The sequence below is a fragment of the Gigantopelta aegis genome, chromosome 4 (assembly GCF_016097555.1).
Source record: "Gigantopelta aegis isolate Gae_Host chromosome 4, Gae_host_genome, whole genome shotgun sequence".
In the NCBI taxonomy this organism is placed as follows: Eukaryota; Metazoa; Mollusca; class Gastropoda; order Neomphalida; family Peltospiridae; genus Gigantopelta; species Gigantopelta aegis.
Window position 1 is genome coordinate 10,762,597 of NC_054702.1, and position 17,718 is coordinate 10,780,314.

The following is a 17,718-nucleotide window of genomic DNA, read 5'->3' on the forward strand; positions in this document are numbered from 1 at the left end:
ATATGGCCCATGTTAGATGGGTCGTATTATGGTATGGCTTTGTCCGTATGTCCGTCCACCCGTCCGTACGTCTGTCTGTTAACTTTGTATTGTCCGGACCATATCTTGCATACAGGACCATCAAACCACATGTTGGAACAACTTGGGATGGTTCATCCATCCCATTGCAAAGATTTTACATAATTAGAATTGAATCATACCTGTAACGTATTCATTAATATAGATATGGTTTTCCATCAAACTCATGATGGGCATATCATGTACCTCACCGGTACTCTTGTTATAATGTTTCATTCTCGCTGTAGACGATCCTGGCTACAGTGTCTTGAGAACAAGATAGTTACAGTCTTAGCTGGAGTGGTGGCCTTCCTTGACATGAACAGGAATTTGGACATTATAAGAGACATGCCGAGTGATCATTGGGCTCACATTCTGTGGTTGAGAATTCTGCACAGTCCTCCTGCCTGTCAGCTCCACTACAAAGACTTGCTGTCTCCAGAAACTCGCCAGGAGCTGGGTGAGATAATTCCATACAACACTGGAGTACACGGAATACCTTTCACAGCAGAGCTGCCCTTCTCGTGGTTACTCCAACAGCTTATTGAAAGTGCTCTCACTAATGCTGAAAACAGTCGTCTCCAAGAAAGTGAAGAGATCAGTGGTGAGTTCCATTGGCTTTACAGGCCTCCGAGAATTTAAAATGGTCAAAACGCATTTATGGGTTACGTAAATAGAGGATAATAAACGAGTTACCAGTTATTATCAAATTTATGTCCCTAGTGAAATAATTTTCAAAGTGACAAATGGAAATTATTTCACGAGGGACATAAATTTGATAATAACTGGAACCGAGTTTGTTATTCTATTTATTACTTCAGCTATTTTTTTCTTCTAAAAACCTTTATTTTCCACGCACATGCGCGAAGGCCAAACTGTATAGAAATGATGTAAACCACTAAATACGCACTGTTCTGAGAATTACTATAACGTAATTTAATCACGTTCATAGATAATTAAAAAAACACACAAGTTCTCTTTATTCTGCTTCAAACTCTATAATGAATTGCATTAAAATGACATTTTGTTATTAATTTAACACCAAAGACAGAGACCCGTAAACCCAAACTCTTTAAACTACATGACGTCATTTTGGGTTTGTCAAATCGTAATGACGTCATATTTAGTACCGACAGTCATTGGTTTGTAAGCATCAAATTGTCTAATAGTATTGTTCGTTAAACCAATGCAGAAGATTTCTCACTGAGAAAATATGGAAAATATTTTCCCTGTTATGAGTGACCGCTGGGGTAATAAAAATAAATTCAGGTAACCCATTTCCTTTTTGCATAACCTGTTACATCAGATAATAAAGGAATAAATTTATACACAACATCAAGTGAAGCAAGCTATACAAATTTATCTCTTCTCTTTTTTTATGTTTATTTATTTATTTATTGCAGTGGAACATGCCAAGCTAGACTTAGTAGGTCGTGTCATTCTTGATACTCCATATGGCAATCTCTTGAATGCGGTGTCTGCAGAAAGGGGAAGTAACCAGAGAGAGATTATCATGGCCTACGTGAAAGATTTTGTCCACACAAAATATCCTTGCTCGAGTCCAAAAAAACATCAGGTTTGTTGATGCAAGAACATTGACTCAAATTCATTGTTTTATTTATTGTAAATATCTGTAAAGCTATAGCAAAGATTTTATAGAAATGTATTGAACATTTCATTTAAGATCAGATATAAATTTAATCAGCTTGAAATCCATCTTGCTTGAGAAAATTGATTTGTTTAATTTTCCTTACTTTGTACTGTTTTATGAGTTTTGGGAACACAGTAATCTCATTTCTTCCATATGGTCTTGGTGCTGCTCTGTAATACTTATATAGATGACGATAATGAGGATTTAACCTTTAGACTACTGGATTAATTTTTAACAAAAAACACGTTGAGTGGGTACAAGTTTATAATATTTACTCACATATATTCACTTAAATGTTTTATAAATACATGAAATAAAGTTCATATATGAATCGGTAAGTATTATTTTCGTATTTTTTTTTGTAATTTTTATTTTTTTAGATCAGCTAATGGTGATTAAAATTAGGCAAAAAAATCTAAAAAGTTGCGTTTACTTATGGGCATTTGTGGCCAGCTGTCCAGTATTTATGTCCATTATTCCCGGTAACAGTTGTTTTTTGACCAGAATCTTTTTTAAAACCTGAACTACGATTCATATTGCAATATTTGGTAATTTTCGTTACTTAAGATACTTAAATGAGGTCCTATACTATAAATCTTTATTAAACTAGTCTTCAGTTTGCACTTTCAATTTTATGTTTGGCAGCTGTTTTGACATCTCTTTCCCAGACAACATCAGCAGGTAATTAAATGTTAGCACTTCATAAAGTCATACTCTTTTTCTTGTCTTTTTATAAACTGACCATCAATGTGTTTCTGGTGACTTAGATTTTGTGTGAAGCCTTGGAAATCTCATCCAGACAAGCAAGGATGGACATAACAAGTTTGGACTTGATGCCAGCACTGGTTGCAGTACATTGCACTCACTCTCTTGTGATGGGCAGACTACAGGCCTTCCAGGACATTGAGCAGGTCTGGCCACAAGTGCTGGATGCTGTGTGTCAGATGAGGGAACAAGGAGGACATGCTCTTCTCAACACTGAAGAACTGGTACATCTTTATTAGAGATTCTCATAAAATAACATTCATAAATACATATAACAAGATTGCAATATTTCCATATATTATTTGATTTATTTGGTTCTTACAATTATACTATGCGACAAATTTATATCATTTGCTGTTATGTAGAGAGAACTTGCAAAATTAGCATAGAAAACTTTGTACTCCTTTGTTCATTTAATATATATTATCAAGTGTTAATTTTTCACTGTGTTTTCTTTACCTGTTATTTTAGACACTGGATGTTTTGGGTCTGATCACAATGATGAATTTCTTTATAAAATCTTCAAAAAAAAGTAGGGGAACCTGAAATATTAATGTTAATATCATCTATTAGACCAAACATACGTTTTGACCACAGACGTCTTAGTAAAGAACGTTCAGGTCTGTTTATCAGCACACCAAAATACATATTCCATAGTTTGCATGTCAACTTTCAAATTTCACTTCTGACCCCAATCGTCCTTCAAGATCTTTGGTGGTCATAAAACCTACTGTAATACTGAACTTCCGGTTGTAATGTTTGCCCAATTAATTCACTATTATGATATAACCATTCCCCAGAGCTAGTATACCTTATAATTTTGACAATTGTAAATTCTTATTAGAGTTCCCCTACTTTTTTTTAAGAGTATATTTTGTAAATATGTAAGTGTTACTGTATTTAGTTTTTTAGTTGATTTAACAAACACTGTACAGATTATGTTATATTTCCTCTTATTGTTCTAGACACTGGATGTTTTGGGCCTACTTCTGCTTCTGGAGCAGCTTGAACCACAGAAGGAACAACTGAATAAGGAAAAGGGAAGAGCAGAATGGCTGGAAAAGGTCAAAACCTTTTCACCAGTCATTCAAAGAATTTTTGACAGCATTGACAACATGGCCCTTGGTCTTGGATCTGTGTGTCTTGGACACATGACAGGAGCAAGGTAAAGTATATTCATTAAAAATACTTCATCCTCTAACAACATTCTATTATATTTCTACTAAAACGTGTTCCATACTTGAAATAATAATTCTTTTACATCTAGTCATGCAGAATTTTTATTTTTATTTCCTTGTGTATATAATCGCTTACAGATTTGTTCGGCAATTCAGAGCCCCAAATGTGTTCGTCTTATCTTAAGCCAAGTGAAGTTTTTTATATTTGTAATGCGTAAAGTATTCTCAGTTATTGCATATAATAGCAATTCTAATCTGATGTGTCGCTGAAATCAAAGTTTTAGAGTACTAGTACACCAAACGATAAGCTTAAGCTGCTGTCTTGAGTTTCTATAGACATTAGAATAACTGATGTACAGAAATAAATATTCTAAGCAAGAATCTTAAGTTTCGGCAAGAAGCAGTGTTCACTATTTTTACAGGTAAAGCCACCAGTCACAAGGGAAATGCCATTATTAAAACAATGAGCTAACTACCATGCATCTTGTTTTTCTGCTGTAACTTGCAGTAGTTTTCTTTTATTAGTAGTTTTTGTTTCATTAGTAACATATACTACATAAAACATGACTCATGCAAACATTTTTAAGTTCTAAAAATCACAATATGTTTCATAATTGTGGTCGTAATTGTATATTTTATATAATACTGACAGGAATGAAATGTCATAAAACTTTTACATAAACAACCTACACTAGAGATGCAGTGTTCTGACACAAAATATACTGACAATTGCAATTAATTTGATCCTTGTTTTACAACAATCCATAATAATGACTGTCTATAATTCATCACTGTTTTATAAGTCAATCTGTTAAGTCAATTAATATTTTTGTTTAAATAAATAAACAATAATTCAAATCATATTTTGAAAACAATTAATGTTCCACCTCTCCTCCCATCTAAGTTTTTTTCTTTTCTATTATGTATTATTATTAATTTATCTTATAATTTAGCCATAATATTCATGTGCTACACACATTTGATATTTTGCATTATTACCCCTGTTAATAATAAATATTTTGCTGTCAATGGGTAATTTGTTTCCAAACCAACAAAACTTGTATACCTGAGTGTAACATTTTCATAAGATTTAGCTGAAAAGTGTGACATGCTTAGAAATTCAAAGCAACACTGGTCTCCAAATTAAGCTGTATGACAAAAGGGGTGACTTCAGCCTTCCAATAGTCAATTTCCCCTTTATGTCGAGAAATATACCTTCTGCTCCAGCTTTTGATGTCTACGCATCACAACTTCTAAGATACCGTAGGGCATCCTCATTGTATGCAGATTTCAAACGATGCCATATCATTCTGGCACAGAAGTTGTAATCAGGATTATGATGTTCAGGGACTCCTAATGTCATTCAAAATGTTTTATGGCAGACATTTGGAGGCTGTGTTTTCTAAACATGATACATCACTGACCAAAATGATGGCTGATGCTATTCTATATTTTGAACTTGTGCATACTTTTTCATATCTTTTGTGAAAATCGTGCACATTTATTATTTTTTCATCATTTTAGATAAGTGATACACTTGACAGCTGTGGTGGCGGCAGTACTCATGATGGGTGCCACTGGTGGGGCAGGATATGCTCACCTTTTGTGAACACCTGATATCATCACTGCTTTGACAAAGATTCATGAGTGCATGTTATAACAATTGTACTTATTCTAATGAGCTCTGTCCTGTGCTAGTTTTGATTTAGTAAACTAGTGTGGGAGTGACTACTCTTTGTGGTAAAGGATGTCCTTGGGAGTGGCTGTCCTATAGATGAGGCACGTACTAGATAGAGATTCATGGAATCAACCACTATTTTGCCAAATACCCATACAACTGCATTATGCAGAGATACGTCCCTGATCACGTATTACGTTTTTTTCATTCAGATCAAACTTCAGTTGTGACATCATATTCCCAATGGGGGCAACTTGAGAACTGACTAAATAGTGAATTAAGATGTTATTTTGATAAATAGAGGATTAGTCACAAGTGTTTTTATGTAAAATATAAACCTCGTCTAGTTAGTCAATATTTGTCTTGGCAGAGCCTTGACACATACTAACTAACATAGACTTAGTTGATGATTTTCATATTAAAAACATTTGTGACGAATCCTCGGTTTATACATTTATATATCTAGTTATTCACTTTCTTTTTATTACATTTCTATCTCAGATGTTTGTGGACGAGAGTGGTAACTATGAAGCTGTTTTTGGAGAGTTTCTCAGCCAAGGGATCTAAGGAGAATAAGAAAGTCTCTGAAAACCTGGTTGCACGATGCATGCCTCTTTGGCAGGTACTTCTAAACATGATCAAGATGAATTTAAACAAATATTTGTCTGAATAAAATAATAAAATAATGAGTCTTCTATGAACAATGTTAGTATTTTCAGAGTCAAGTCTCTATTGAAGAACTGACACCATATAACCGTAAAATAAAATGTGTTGAGTGTCGTTAAATAAAACATTTCCTTCTTCCTTCTTCTGTTGAAGAAAGTAGTTCTTTAAAGAAATTAATATTTTGGTTCCTATTTTTAAAATTAAAGAAGTAATCACCAAGTCAGATGAAAAGGTAAATGTTCTAGCCAATAAAAATGAGATTCCTTATATACAAGTGAACTCTATGAATAATGGACTTATTACTCACAAATTAAAATCTCCGAGGCAGTCAACAGGTTTTATTAAAATTTGATCTCTGTTTAGCTTTTTTGGATTGGATTGTAGCATGTAGACTTACTAAGTCTATCGTTTTGCCATTGTCTAGCTATCGGCCAATTTATAATCAAACTTATTTGTGGATGTATCTCTAGCTGATTCTAATGTTTTTACCTACCAAATGCTTGTAAAATTAGAAATGAAGATAAGTATCATAAGATGTATCGGATTCATGATGATTATTTATCCCAATAAAATTATATATGATTAGCTCTTACACTGTTAATAATGTTGCAGCTGCTGGGAGAAAAGGCTGACTTGAAGAAAATCCAGTCGCTAGAAAAAGTTGAAAAATTCCTTATAACTGTTAACAGAGCTGTCCTCCAGAAATTGTCAGAGTAAGTATTTTTCACACAAAATCTATTATCCTACATAATATGCATTTATGACAAACAAACAGAGATATTATCTTATGTTACAATTTATGCAGTATTTTTCACTATCTGTAAATTGTTCTTCAAATTTAAACAATATTTACCTAAAACATGGTAACGATATACATGTATAATATATATTTTTTATTGATTAATTAATTTTTTTATGGAATCTTGTAACAAGTAAAATATTCAGTTATCTGATTTTCAATTTAGTGTATTGTATTGTTCGGGGTGGGGGTGGGTTGGAGTGTTAGTGCTGAAGCAAATCTTCACATTCAGACAAAAACTATGGAGACATTTTGGCAAACTATAAAAATGCATAGTGTTGCATTTGGAATCGTATATAGCTGCTTGGTAGTACTGCAGAATTATTCTAATTTGGGCACAAATCAGCCCCACAGAAATAGGAGCCCATATGCCTATATGATTTTATTTAAATATATATCTTGCAGAAAACTAGGATCATGTTCTTATTGTACAAGTCCATTTGAAGCTCCTCCAGTTGTGTTGCCGTGCAGGGACAAAATTTGTCAGAAATGTTACAATGACTTACTTGCCCTTGATGACCACTGTTGTCCCAAGTGTCACAGAGGTATACCAGCTGACTTTGACAAATATGCCGCATCAGCACAGAAGTAAGTCTTTAACTTGATAGACAAGACTGTATGTCTGTATTTTACGGTTTTCTATTTTTGTAGTGTTAATCTTATTCTGGTTTTGGAGGCTGATTTGACAAGTGTTTAACTGATATATTTTGATAATTGTTTATGTTGTTTTGGTATTGAATTTGTTTCTGTCAATTCATTAATAATAATAATAATAATTAAAGCTGCTAGCAACAATGAAACAGTCTCCTAGATGTTATCTAAAATTATCAAAATATGCAATTTCGAATTCAGCATCCCCCAAAACCTTAACTTAATTATCTGTAATATTTACACTGTTACTAAAAATGAGAAATGACTCGTCAGTTTTGAAGTGTAGTTTTTTTAATTTACCATCCCACTAAACCTTTACAGTAAATATTTTTCTAAAATGCTATTCCCTGATACCAGGGGAAACTTATTAATAGAATTAAAATCATATCCTGAATAGAAACAGAATTAATAGAGCTTCAAATACGTCAAAAAGTTATAAATAAAATAGTTTTTTTACAAAAAAAAGAATTGAAAAATGAATGTTATATGCTGTGCATTGGAATCTTAATTGGTAGTTGTGAAAAAAAAAATCATCAAAAACATTTATCTGAAAATGGGTTATATGTGTGGTCATGGAAAGGAGTAACAAATGATTATTTCTTAACTACATGTGTGGTACAACATATTAAATATCTGTATGGAATGTTGTATTGCCAATATACTGCTCAACGTATTAACAGAAGAATGAATATCATATCCTGAATAGAAACAGAATTATAGGGCTTCAAATATGGAAGGAAAATATTATAAATCAAATAATTTCTGAGACAAATAATTTAAAAATAGGTTATAGGTTACAAGGCAGTAAGAAATTATTATTTCTTAATTTTGGTACACAGTACAAAATATCTGTATGCAGTGTAATAGAAAAAATTAAAGTCATATCTTGAACAGAAGCAGACATATAGGGCTTCAAATATGAGAGAAAAAAATCTGAGACAAAAAACAAATCTGAAAATATGTTATATGTGTGGTTTTGTAAGGCAATCAGGCGCGGATCCAGGATTTTTAAATGGGGGGGGCCTGAGGGCGCAAAGCGCCTAAGATTCCTAGGGGGGTCCGGGGGCATGCTCCCCCGCGAAATTTTGAAATTTAAGTGGCCTGAAACGCGATTTCCTCGCATCTGAGTAACAAAATAGCTATATTAACGTATGTTTTTGGTATTGTCATACTGTTTTTGTTATCTTCAAAATTTCATAAACTCTGGTCTCTTCTTTTTTTTAAAAGTTAAAGTGGTCATCTCTCCTTCCCATATTAGGCTGGTTTTCCGTTGACTGCGGCTGCCGGTAAATGGGAAGAAATATCGAAACAGTTGTTTCAGTAATATACATTGCTTTGAACAACTGGGCCAATGTGTATCAACAGCCATGGTATGTAATATCTTGCTGCTAATCTGAAAGAGTAGCCCCTGGAGTCGCGGCAGCGAGTTTCCTTTCTCATTGTTTTGTGGTCCTTAACCATATTTCTGACGCTATATAAACGTAAATAAAATGTGTTGAGTATATTGTTAAACAAAACATTTCTTTCTTTCTGCAACTGGTGTACTAGTATATTTCAGGTCACGTAAAATCGTCGATGATATTGGTAAGTCATTCCTCTGTCGAAATCAACGAAAACTTGTAGGACCATACAATAGAGGTACAATCATTAAAAAGTCTCTGTTGGTCGATACCATCTTAAAAATTGCAGCAAACTCAGGAATGTCCCTTTAAGACGATTTTCATGAACAAAATATAATTTAAAGACTCTTGGGAAATAAGTGCATTTTTGTGTAATTCGACTCTAGTGTATGCTATAGTTAAAAAAAAAAAATAACTTGACCCCAAAAATAGGGGCCCCCCACTAAATCTGCGCCTGGCAATAAGAAATGATTATTTCTCAACTTTGGTACAAATACTAAATATCTGTATGCAGTGTTTTATTCTCAGTATACTAAAATCAATGTCATTTCCTGAACAGAAACAAAATTATACGGCTTCAAATATAGGAATGAATTATAAATAAAATAATTTTTGAACCAAAAAATAAAAAATCAGTTTCATATGCTGTAAATGGAATCTTACACTGGTAGTTGTAAAGAAAAAAAAAGGAAAAAGTTATAAGACCACAAGAAATTATTATTTCTCAACTTTGGTACAACATACAATATATCCGTATGGAATGTTGTATTCTCAGTATATTGAGCAACACATTAAAGAGACATTCCTGAGTTTGCTGCATTGTGAGATGTTTCCAACTAATAAAATATTTCTACGATTAAACTTACATATTAAATATATTTTCTTGTTTAAAATTGCAGTGTCTGTATATTCAATGTGTTTCTGGTCGTCTTAATATTTGTACTTATAAAAAAAAAACTTATTTTAGTAATTAAAATGAAATTTAACCTAGTACAAATATTAGAACAATCAGGAACATGTTTAATATAAAGACATTAATATTTTATGCAGAAAAATATAGTTGATATGTAATTACAATCATTAAAAAGTTTCTGTTAGTCGAAAGAAAGAAAGAAATGTTTTATTTAACGACGCATTCAACACATTTTATTTACGGTTATATATGGCGTCAGACATATGGTTAAGGACCACACAGATTTTGAGAGGAAACCCACTGTCACCACTTCATGGTCTACTCTTTCCAATTAGCAGCAAGGGATCCTTTATTTGCGCTTCCCACAGGCAGGATAGCACAAACCATGGCCTTTGTTGAACCAGTTATGGATCACTGGTCGGTGCAAGTGGTTTACACCTACCCATGGAGCCTTGCGGAGCACTCACTCAGGGTTTGGAGTCGGTATCTGGATTAAAAATCCCATGCCTCAACTGGCATCCGAACCCAGTACCTATCAGCCTGTTGACCGATGGCCTAACCACGACGCCACCGAGGCCGATCTGTTAGTCGATAACATCTTAAAACATGCACCAAACTCAGGAAAGTCCCTTTAATAGAAAAATCAATGTCATATCATGAGCAGAAAGAAATTATATAACTTCAAATATGGGAAAATATAAATATTATCTTCAAGAAAATATAGTTTTATTTGAAATTAGGCCCAGGACTTAAATTAAAGGGACACACCCTAGTTTGTAAACACTAAGGCATATTTGTTTTACTATTATACTAATTTATAGCCGTTTATGATAACTTAAATCATACTTTACTTAGATTTTATGGTTTAGATTATCAGTTTCTGTACATTTGAAGTGTTTTTGGTCATCCTGGTGTTTTTAATATCACAAAATGCATTTCTCATATTTTTAAAAACGTGCGTGCATCTGAGAATTAACAGTTATGGAGTCGAGTTTTAGTCTATTTTTAGAGGGTATTTGACCATTTCAAAGTCACAGACTCATTTTTCACTCAATAGTAACTTTATTCACATGTGATACAGGTTTGTAGATTAACTAAACATAGTGTTAATTTTCACGGGTTGAAACTAGGGTATGTCCCTTTAAGAAGTTCAAGAAAAGTAACGTTATCCTATATTAACAACAAAACGTTCAAATTAGGATAGCAACATGGTACGTAATAATTGTCGTTCCACAACTTTAGTCACATGCAAGACATGTTTCAATATGTGACTTTTCATTGAGAAGAGGAACTGCATACATGTACATGCATTCTAGCCACCTATTTCATAATTGAGAAAATATAATAAAAGTAAAGTCTCTGTTTAAAACCACAAGTTTAAATTCTCAATGTTTCCTTAACTAAATGTTGACATCATCAGGAGAAACTAAACATAAAAACAGGAGTTCAGGATTTAAAACCAATAGGATAAAAACAGTTCAAGTGAAACACCAGTGTTAAAAGATTAATCACATCTCAAGATAAGCTGACTGGGAGGACTGGCAAAATAAGGATATATAAACAATACTTGATATAATTGAAACAAGGGAAGTGGATAAATGGATATTTATACACAACAGACACATGTAGTTGTAAATAATAAACTCTATTCTGATTCATACATATATCAACTATCATTTATAATGACATACAGATAAGTTTACTTTAAACATCATCACTATTAATATGCAATACATACATATATATCATAATGGTCAAACAATACAATTGATAAACTACAATATACTATACAAACTACTTTCTTGGGACTTGGGGGATGATTCAGCAGCTACTATAATTATTGTATTATACCAGGTCAGGGAGCTACCCATTAGGCGGGAGCTTCATGGGGTGGTGAACTCCTTAATGATGTTAAGAACAAAACCGACTCCCTGTCGACTTTAGGGAGCTACCCATTAGGCGGGAGCTTCATGGGGTGGTATTGTCCTTGATGACACCAGATAATTCACCGACTCCCTGTTGAGCAGTATAGTGTACGAGTAGTAAGGCTGATAACTGAGGATGCATTGTAAACACATTCAGCGGGAGCTTCATGGGCTGCATCCATGTACATTGTAATTACTGCCCATTTGGCGGGAGCTTTATGGGCATTACTATTTGTGAAATATCTATGTTTAAGAAGTTACATATTTATCCATAGAATTAATATCTGTTATCTTATACAGACCACTTGGGGCGAAAGATGCCCAAATGAAGGAGAAATTGAAAATGTCTGCTGAATTCCCCCCAAGTTATAGTTATAGGAAATATGTGTCATACCTACATACATGACATTTACTTTGTGTAATGTTTGCTTAAATTAGCTAAGGATTCTTGGCAAAGTGAGTGTCAGCACATTACACATTTTACGAGTTATTTATTATATAATATAGATTATTTTAAAGGTGTTTTAATTTTATTAATATCTTCTTTTTTTTCTCAGTTAAATGTAAAGATAACAAAATATTACATTTGCATCTGATTATATGCACTCTTTAATTCTAGTACATTTAAAAAATTTTTTACAGACTTTCTTATATTTTATTTTTTATAATAAATATGATGTAATTTTTGCAACCTTTGGGAGATTTCTGTTCAAAAATATTATCCAAATTTAAGCCCACGAGGCTTAATTTCGGTAAAAAAATTCCTGTTTTTAAACCTATGGACTTCATTTTACATGGTCTTAATTAAGTATGGCAAATCCTGGTAATGGCTTTTTGTTTCTGATTTCAGTGATATATCAGCAGAACATCAGTGTTATACAAGATGGTTGTCTTAATGGTTTTTGTGTTTCTGATTTCAGAGATATATCAGCCGAACATCAGTGTTACATAAGATGGTTGTCTTAATGGTTTTTGTTTGTCTGATTTCAGAGATATATCAGCCGAACATCAGTGTTACATAAGATGTTTGTCTTAATGGTTTTTGTGTTTCTGATTTCAGTGATATATCAGCAGAACATCAGTGTTACATAAGATGGTTGTCTTAATGGTTTTTGTTTGTCTGATTTCAGTGATATATCAGCAGAACATCAGTGTTACATAAGATGTTTGTCTTAATGGTTTTTGTGTTTCTGATTTCAGTGATATATCAGCAGAACATCAGTGTTATACAAGATGGTTGTCTTAATGGTTTTTGTGTTTCTGATTTCAGTGATATATCAGCAGAACATCAGTGTTATATAAGATGGTTGCCTTAATGGTTTTTGTGTTTCTGATTTCAGAGATATATCAGCAGAACATCAGTGTTACATAAGATGGTTGTCTTAATGGTTTTGTGATATATCAGCAGAACATCAGTGTTATATAAGATGGTTGCCTTAATGGTTTTTGTGTTTCTGATTTCAGTGATATATCAGCAGAACATCAGTGTTACATAAGATGTTTGTCTTAATGGTTTTTGTGTTTCTGATTTCAGAGATATATCATGAGATGGCTGCCTTGATGGTTTTTGTGTTTCGGATTACAGAGATATATCAGCAGAACATCAGTGTTATATACGATGGCTGCCTTACTGGTTTTTGTGTTTCTGATTTAAGAGATTATCAGCAGAACATCAGTGTTACATAAGATGGTTGTCTTAATGGTTTTTGTTTGTCTGATTTCAGAGATATATCAGCTGAACATCACTGTTATCAACGATGTTGTAATACCTTCCTCATGTCAGTTGTTTCAAATCTCTGCTTTGGAGGAGACACGGCTCCTGAGGATGCCGTCATTGAAAGGATCCTGACTTACATCACACGGAAAACGTCATCACAAGGACTTGGTGTTTCAGAAAGACTACAGACAAAGCAGATGACAGTGTTTGATGATCTGGTTGATCCCACTCCAGTGGTGAGATCATTTCTGCTGAAGCTGCTCATTCAAAAGAGGTAGGCTTGTTAAATTGTTTTTAAAATGAAATACATGTATGACCTTAATTTGTTTTTAATAAAACGGCAGATATATAATGAAATGAATAATAGTCATTAGAGTGATATACTTTTAAGTTAATGATGACCATATAAACTTAAGATTTGGTTTACTTTGGGTTTTTTAAATTATATTTAACACAGTGATTTAATAATAATATGTAACCATCTATAAAAAAGAGTATATATGCTGAATGACATCATTCACATAAAGGTAATTTAAAACAAATTTCAATGTGCCTCATGTTAAGCATCTGTTTGTTCAAAACAATACAACATGTAAGCATTTGATATATTGTATCAAAAGCAAATTTTATTTCTGTTGATTATCATCTGTTTGTTATATTTTATTGACAAAATAATAGATTGACTGTATTTTATTTGCCCAAGTTACTATCATAAATCTCTTTATATCCTATTTCTTTTGTCAATAGACAACTCTCATCATTATTATATGTTCAAGATCCCAGTGTTTGAGTTAAATCATGGAGCAGAAATGTTGACGTCATTCTCTTAAGATCATTGGCTATCAAAAAATGTATCAAAAATATTTTCTCATTTTTGGTTGTCAGTACCCTTTTTTACAGATGAGGTCTCATATATTAATTTAAATCTGGTATTACCATAAACAGCCTCAAAATAGACAAAACCCAGTAATTCCACACACACACACAATCATTATTTAGTAAAATATTGCTGTACTTTAATTGAACTTTCATTTCATTTCAATATATTTTTGTGCATTCAAGCACGCTGTCTTGGGCTGTCTGTCCAGGACAATAGTGGGTTTGTTGTTAGTGGTTAGTGAGACAAAAGAGGGTGTAGTTGTCTTACACCCAGTGTTCAAGATTAATCTGGTATCCCGCCTGAGAATTTAGTATCCCACTGAACTGAAATTCATAAATAACATTGTAACAACTTGGATGACACTGTTCTCGTTCCCGGTCTATTGTTAAGCAGCAATTGAAATTGCGGAATTCGTGATATTCGCAATCAGACGGAATCGGCAAAAAGATTTGCTGCATCTATTTTTGAGTAATACTGACATAAATTAATATTTAGCAGTAATCTTTAAGTGTGTTTGACATTACTAATGATAAACCTACCTGTAGCAATTTTCTGCAGATGTGGAATCAATATCTCAAATAAAATTTGAAGGAAGGAAACATCCAACAAAACACAATAGCGACTTAGTGGTTCCCAATCTGTTGCTATGCCGCTATTGCTCCTGTGTAGCATTAGACCGGGTACGAGTTGGGGGTAAATGACCAGTACCAGTAAATGACGACTTTCAATTCTTCAGCGAAAAATTAAAACGTAGGATTAAAAAATACCAACAACATTATATGGTATCCCGGTGGGATACTGGGTTATTGAAGTCTGGTATCCAAAATTAAATTCTGGTATCCCTGGGATATCGAGATACCGTTAATCTCGAACACTGCTTACACCTATCCATTGAGTCATTAAAATCACTCTGGGTTGGAGCCGGTACCAGGCTGCGAACCTTGTCTCTACCATCCGTAACCCCGACACCACCAAGGCCGGTTGGAATTAAACATTATAGCAGATTTTTGTGTTTTGTTCTTGGTTAAACACTAATTCTCCAGAATTGACAATAATGTTTTTATAAATGATCAATATGTTTGTCTTATATTGTTAGTATCACACTTTATCCTTTCTTAATTATTAGTGATGAACATGTCCAGCAATACCTTGATGAATTCCTCCAACAAGCTGAGAGACTTTGCCACCAAAAAGCTCAACATAACTCTGGTATTCTGCAGTTCAGTCTTATGGTCATTCAGTGCCTTGAGGTAGGAAAACTATGGTAGATTTATTTTAATAGAACTTAAATTTAAATTTGTTTTTGAAACATTGTTTTGGGGTGGGTTTTTTAAACAATGCATTTACAGGTTTTAGCAGGGTTTGACAAAAAAAAATTAAAAGTCACTTGCCACAGGGCTAGTGGGTTTATAAATTCAACTAGCCCACCGAAATAAAGCACTAGTCCAAATTTCTGATCAAATACAAGAAACTTTATGTAAGGCTGAAAAACAATGTTTTCGGAAACCCAACCCCTATAGTACCTAAAAAAGGGATGACCTAGTTTTCTCTCTCATGTCATGTCATGTCGTAGGGTTTTATGTGCACATTCAGAACAAGCTGTTGTAGCGCATGCCTGTCGTGACAGGAAAGGTGGGGGGAGGGGAGAGGAGGGACCGCCCGCACTGGCAGGTGCAAGGGAGCACCAGCAGCCCGATCATTTTCTCTCTCTCTTTGTTTTTTGATATACGGTACATAAGTATAAATTTTTTTCAAATTTTGAGGTGAATGAAGTTTCAAAAATAAATAAATAATTTAGTGGGTTTTTTAAAAGTGCATGACTTACCATATTTTGTCACATTTGATCCTAAACCATTGTCTCATTTTTGCTTTTGATTCCCGCCCCCTCATCCGGAGGGGGTAAGTAATTTAACAAAATCCTCTCTAACTACACGAAACAAAATAATTAAATTCACAATACAACGTTACACGATAATGCATGGTATTTTGTTTAGTGTATTCAGTAGTGAATTGTCACCAGGAATGGTGATGTTAGTACAGGTGTGAAACGTTAACTAAACTGCTATGCACATTAAACAGGTCAAACAAGCTCTGTTATTTTGTTCTCCGATTGCCAACATCCCTATCGCAAGTAAACAAGACATTAAATTAGATGACAATAGATAAATAAGACAAACACAGTAATTCTAAACATGACTGGGGCTGTACTTTTAATTAATTGGGACTGGCGATTCACACCCTTTTTTTTACCTTGCTTACATGTGCAAGATTTTACTACCATGTGACTTGTACAGCCAATCAAAATACACATTTTATTAAGGTTGTTTTCTGTCCATAAAACTTGAAAATGAAAAGAAAACAAAGTTTGTATCATGTGTATTGTTGTAATTGACAATGTAAAAACTTCAATATTAACATATACTTATTGATTTGTTGATATTATGTGATGACCAATGTCAGAATAACATTTATCAAACGTACCTCAGTGGAGGAAAAACATTGTGAGCTAGCGGGTTTTTTTTGTTTGTTTGTTGTTTGTTTTGGGTTTTTTAAAGCCACTATATAGCCCATCTGGCTACTGGTTTTGCATTTGTCACTAGCCCTGTGTTAAAAAGCACTAGCCCCGGGAGTCGGGCTAGCAGATATGTCGAACTCTGGTTTTATTATTCTGAAATACAAATTTAGCAATTTTATGCTGAATGTGTAATTGTTATACATTGATAAATTTTCTAAAAATAAAAAATAGTATTTATAATTTCAAACAACACTAATCATTCAGGTCAAAATATTCATAAATTAATTTATTAAGTCCTTGTATCATGATCCACAATGACTTTTCCATTTTCCATAATATTTTTTGAGATCCAGTAACTAAAAGATAGCACATGGTTAAAATGTTATTTATTATTAATTAGAGAATACTGATTAATTAGAGAATACTGTTTTTCAAATGTTTAAAGTGGAATTAATTCTATGCATTTGATTAAAATAATTTTTAGTCGAAAAAATGTTAAAATTTGCTTAAAACCTGTTTTTTGAGGATATGTAAGAAATAGAATAATACATTGTGTCCATTATAGATACCATTTATCTCACAACTCATTTAAAAATGTATCAAACTCGCCTTTGCTCATTAAATACATTTTAAAGCAACTTGTTGTGAGGTAAATGGTATCTAACGGCCACCCATGTATTATTCTCTATATCAGTGTTTGTTATATGTCCATTGATTCAAAAAGTGATATTAAATTATTATCAATGCTTGTTATATGTCAACTAATACAAACAATTATATTAAATTTTTAGTGGTTGTTATGTGTTCATTAATTCAAGCTGATTAAATTATTATCATTACTTAATATCGATGCTTGTTACATGTTCATTCATTCATACTGATTAAATTATTATCAGTGCTTATTTCAAGTCCATTATTTTAAA

At 33.0% G+C, this 17,718-nt stretch overlaps 1 protein-coding gene across 1 annotated transcript in view; it reads left to right on the forward strand.

Annotated features, from left to right (window-relative positions):
* Positions 1–285: 285 nt before the first annotated feature.
* The window catches only part of LOC121372352 (E3 ubiquitin-protein ligase RNF213-like), a 33,763-nt gene continuing 16,330 nt past the window's right edge, over positions 286–17,718 (forward strand). The window contains exons 1-9 of the mRNA XM_041498654.1: positions 286–661; positions 1,461–1,633; positions 2,476–2,697; positions 3,439–3,638; positions 5,831–5,951; positions 6,608–6,708; positions 7,200–7,382; positions 13,408–13,674; positions 15,407–15,530. Coding sequence (XP_041354588.1) covers positions 286–661; positions 1,461–1,633; positions 2,476–2,697; positions 3,439–3,638; positions 5,831–5,951; positions 6,608–6,708; positions 7,200–7,382; positions 13,408–13,674; positions 15,407–15,530 — 1,767 coding nt within the window. The remainder of the gene's footprint in view (positions 662–1,460; positions 1,634–2,475; positions 2,698–3,438; positions 3,639–5,830; positions 5,952–6,607; positions 6,709–7,199; positions 7,383–13,407; positions 13,675–15,406; positions 15,531–17,718) is intronic.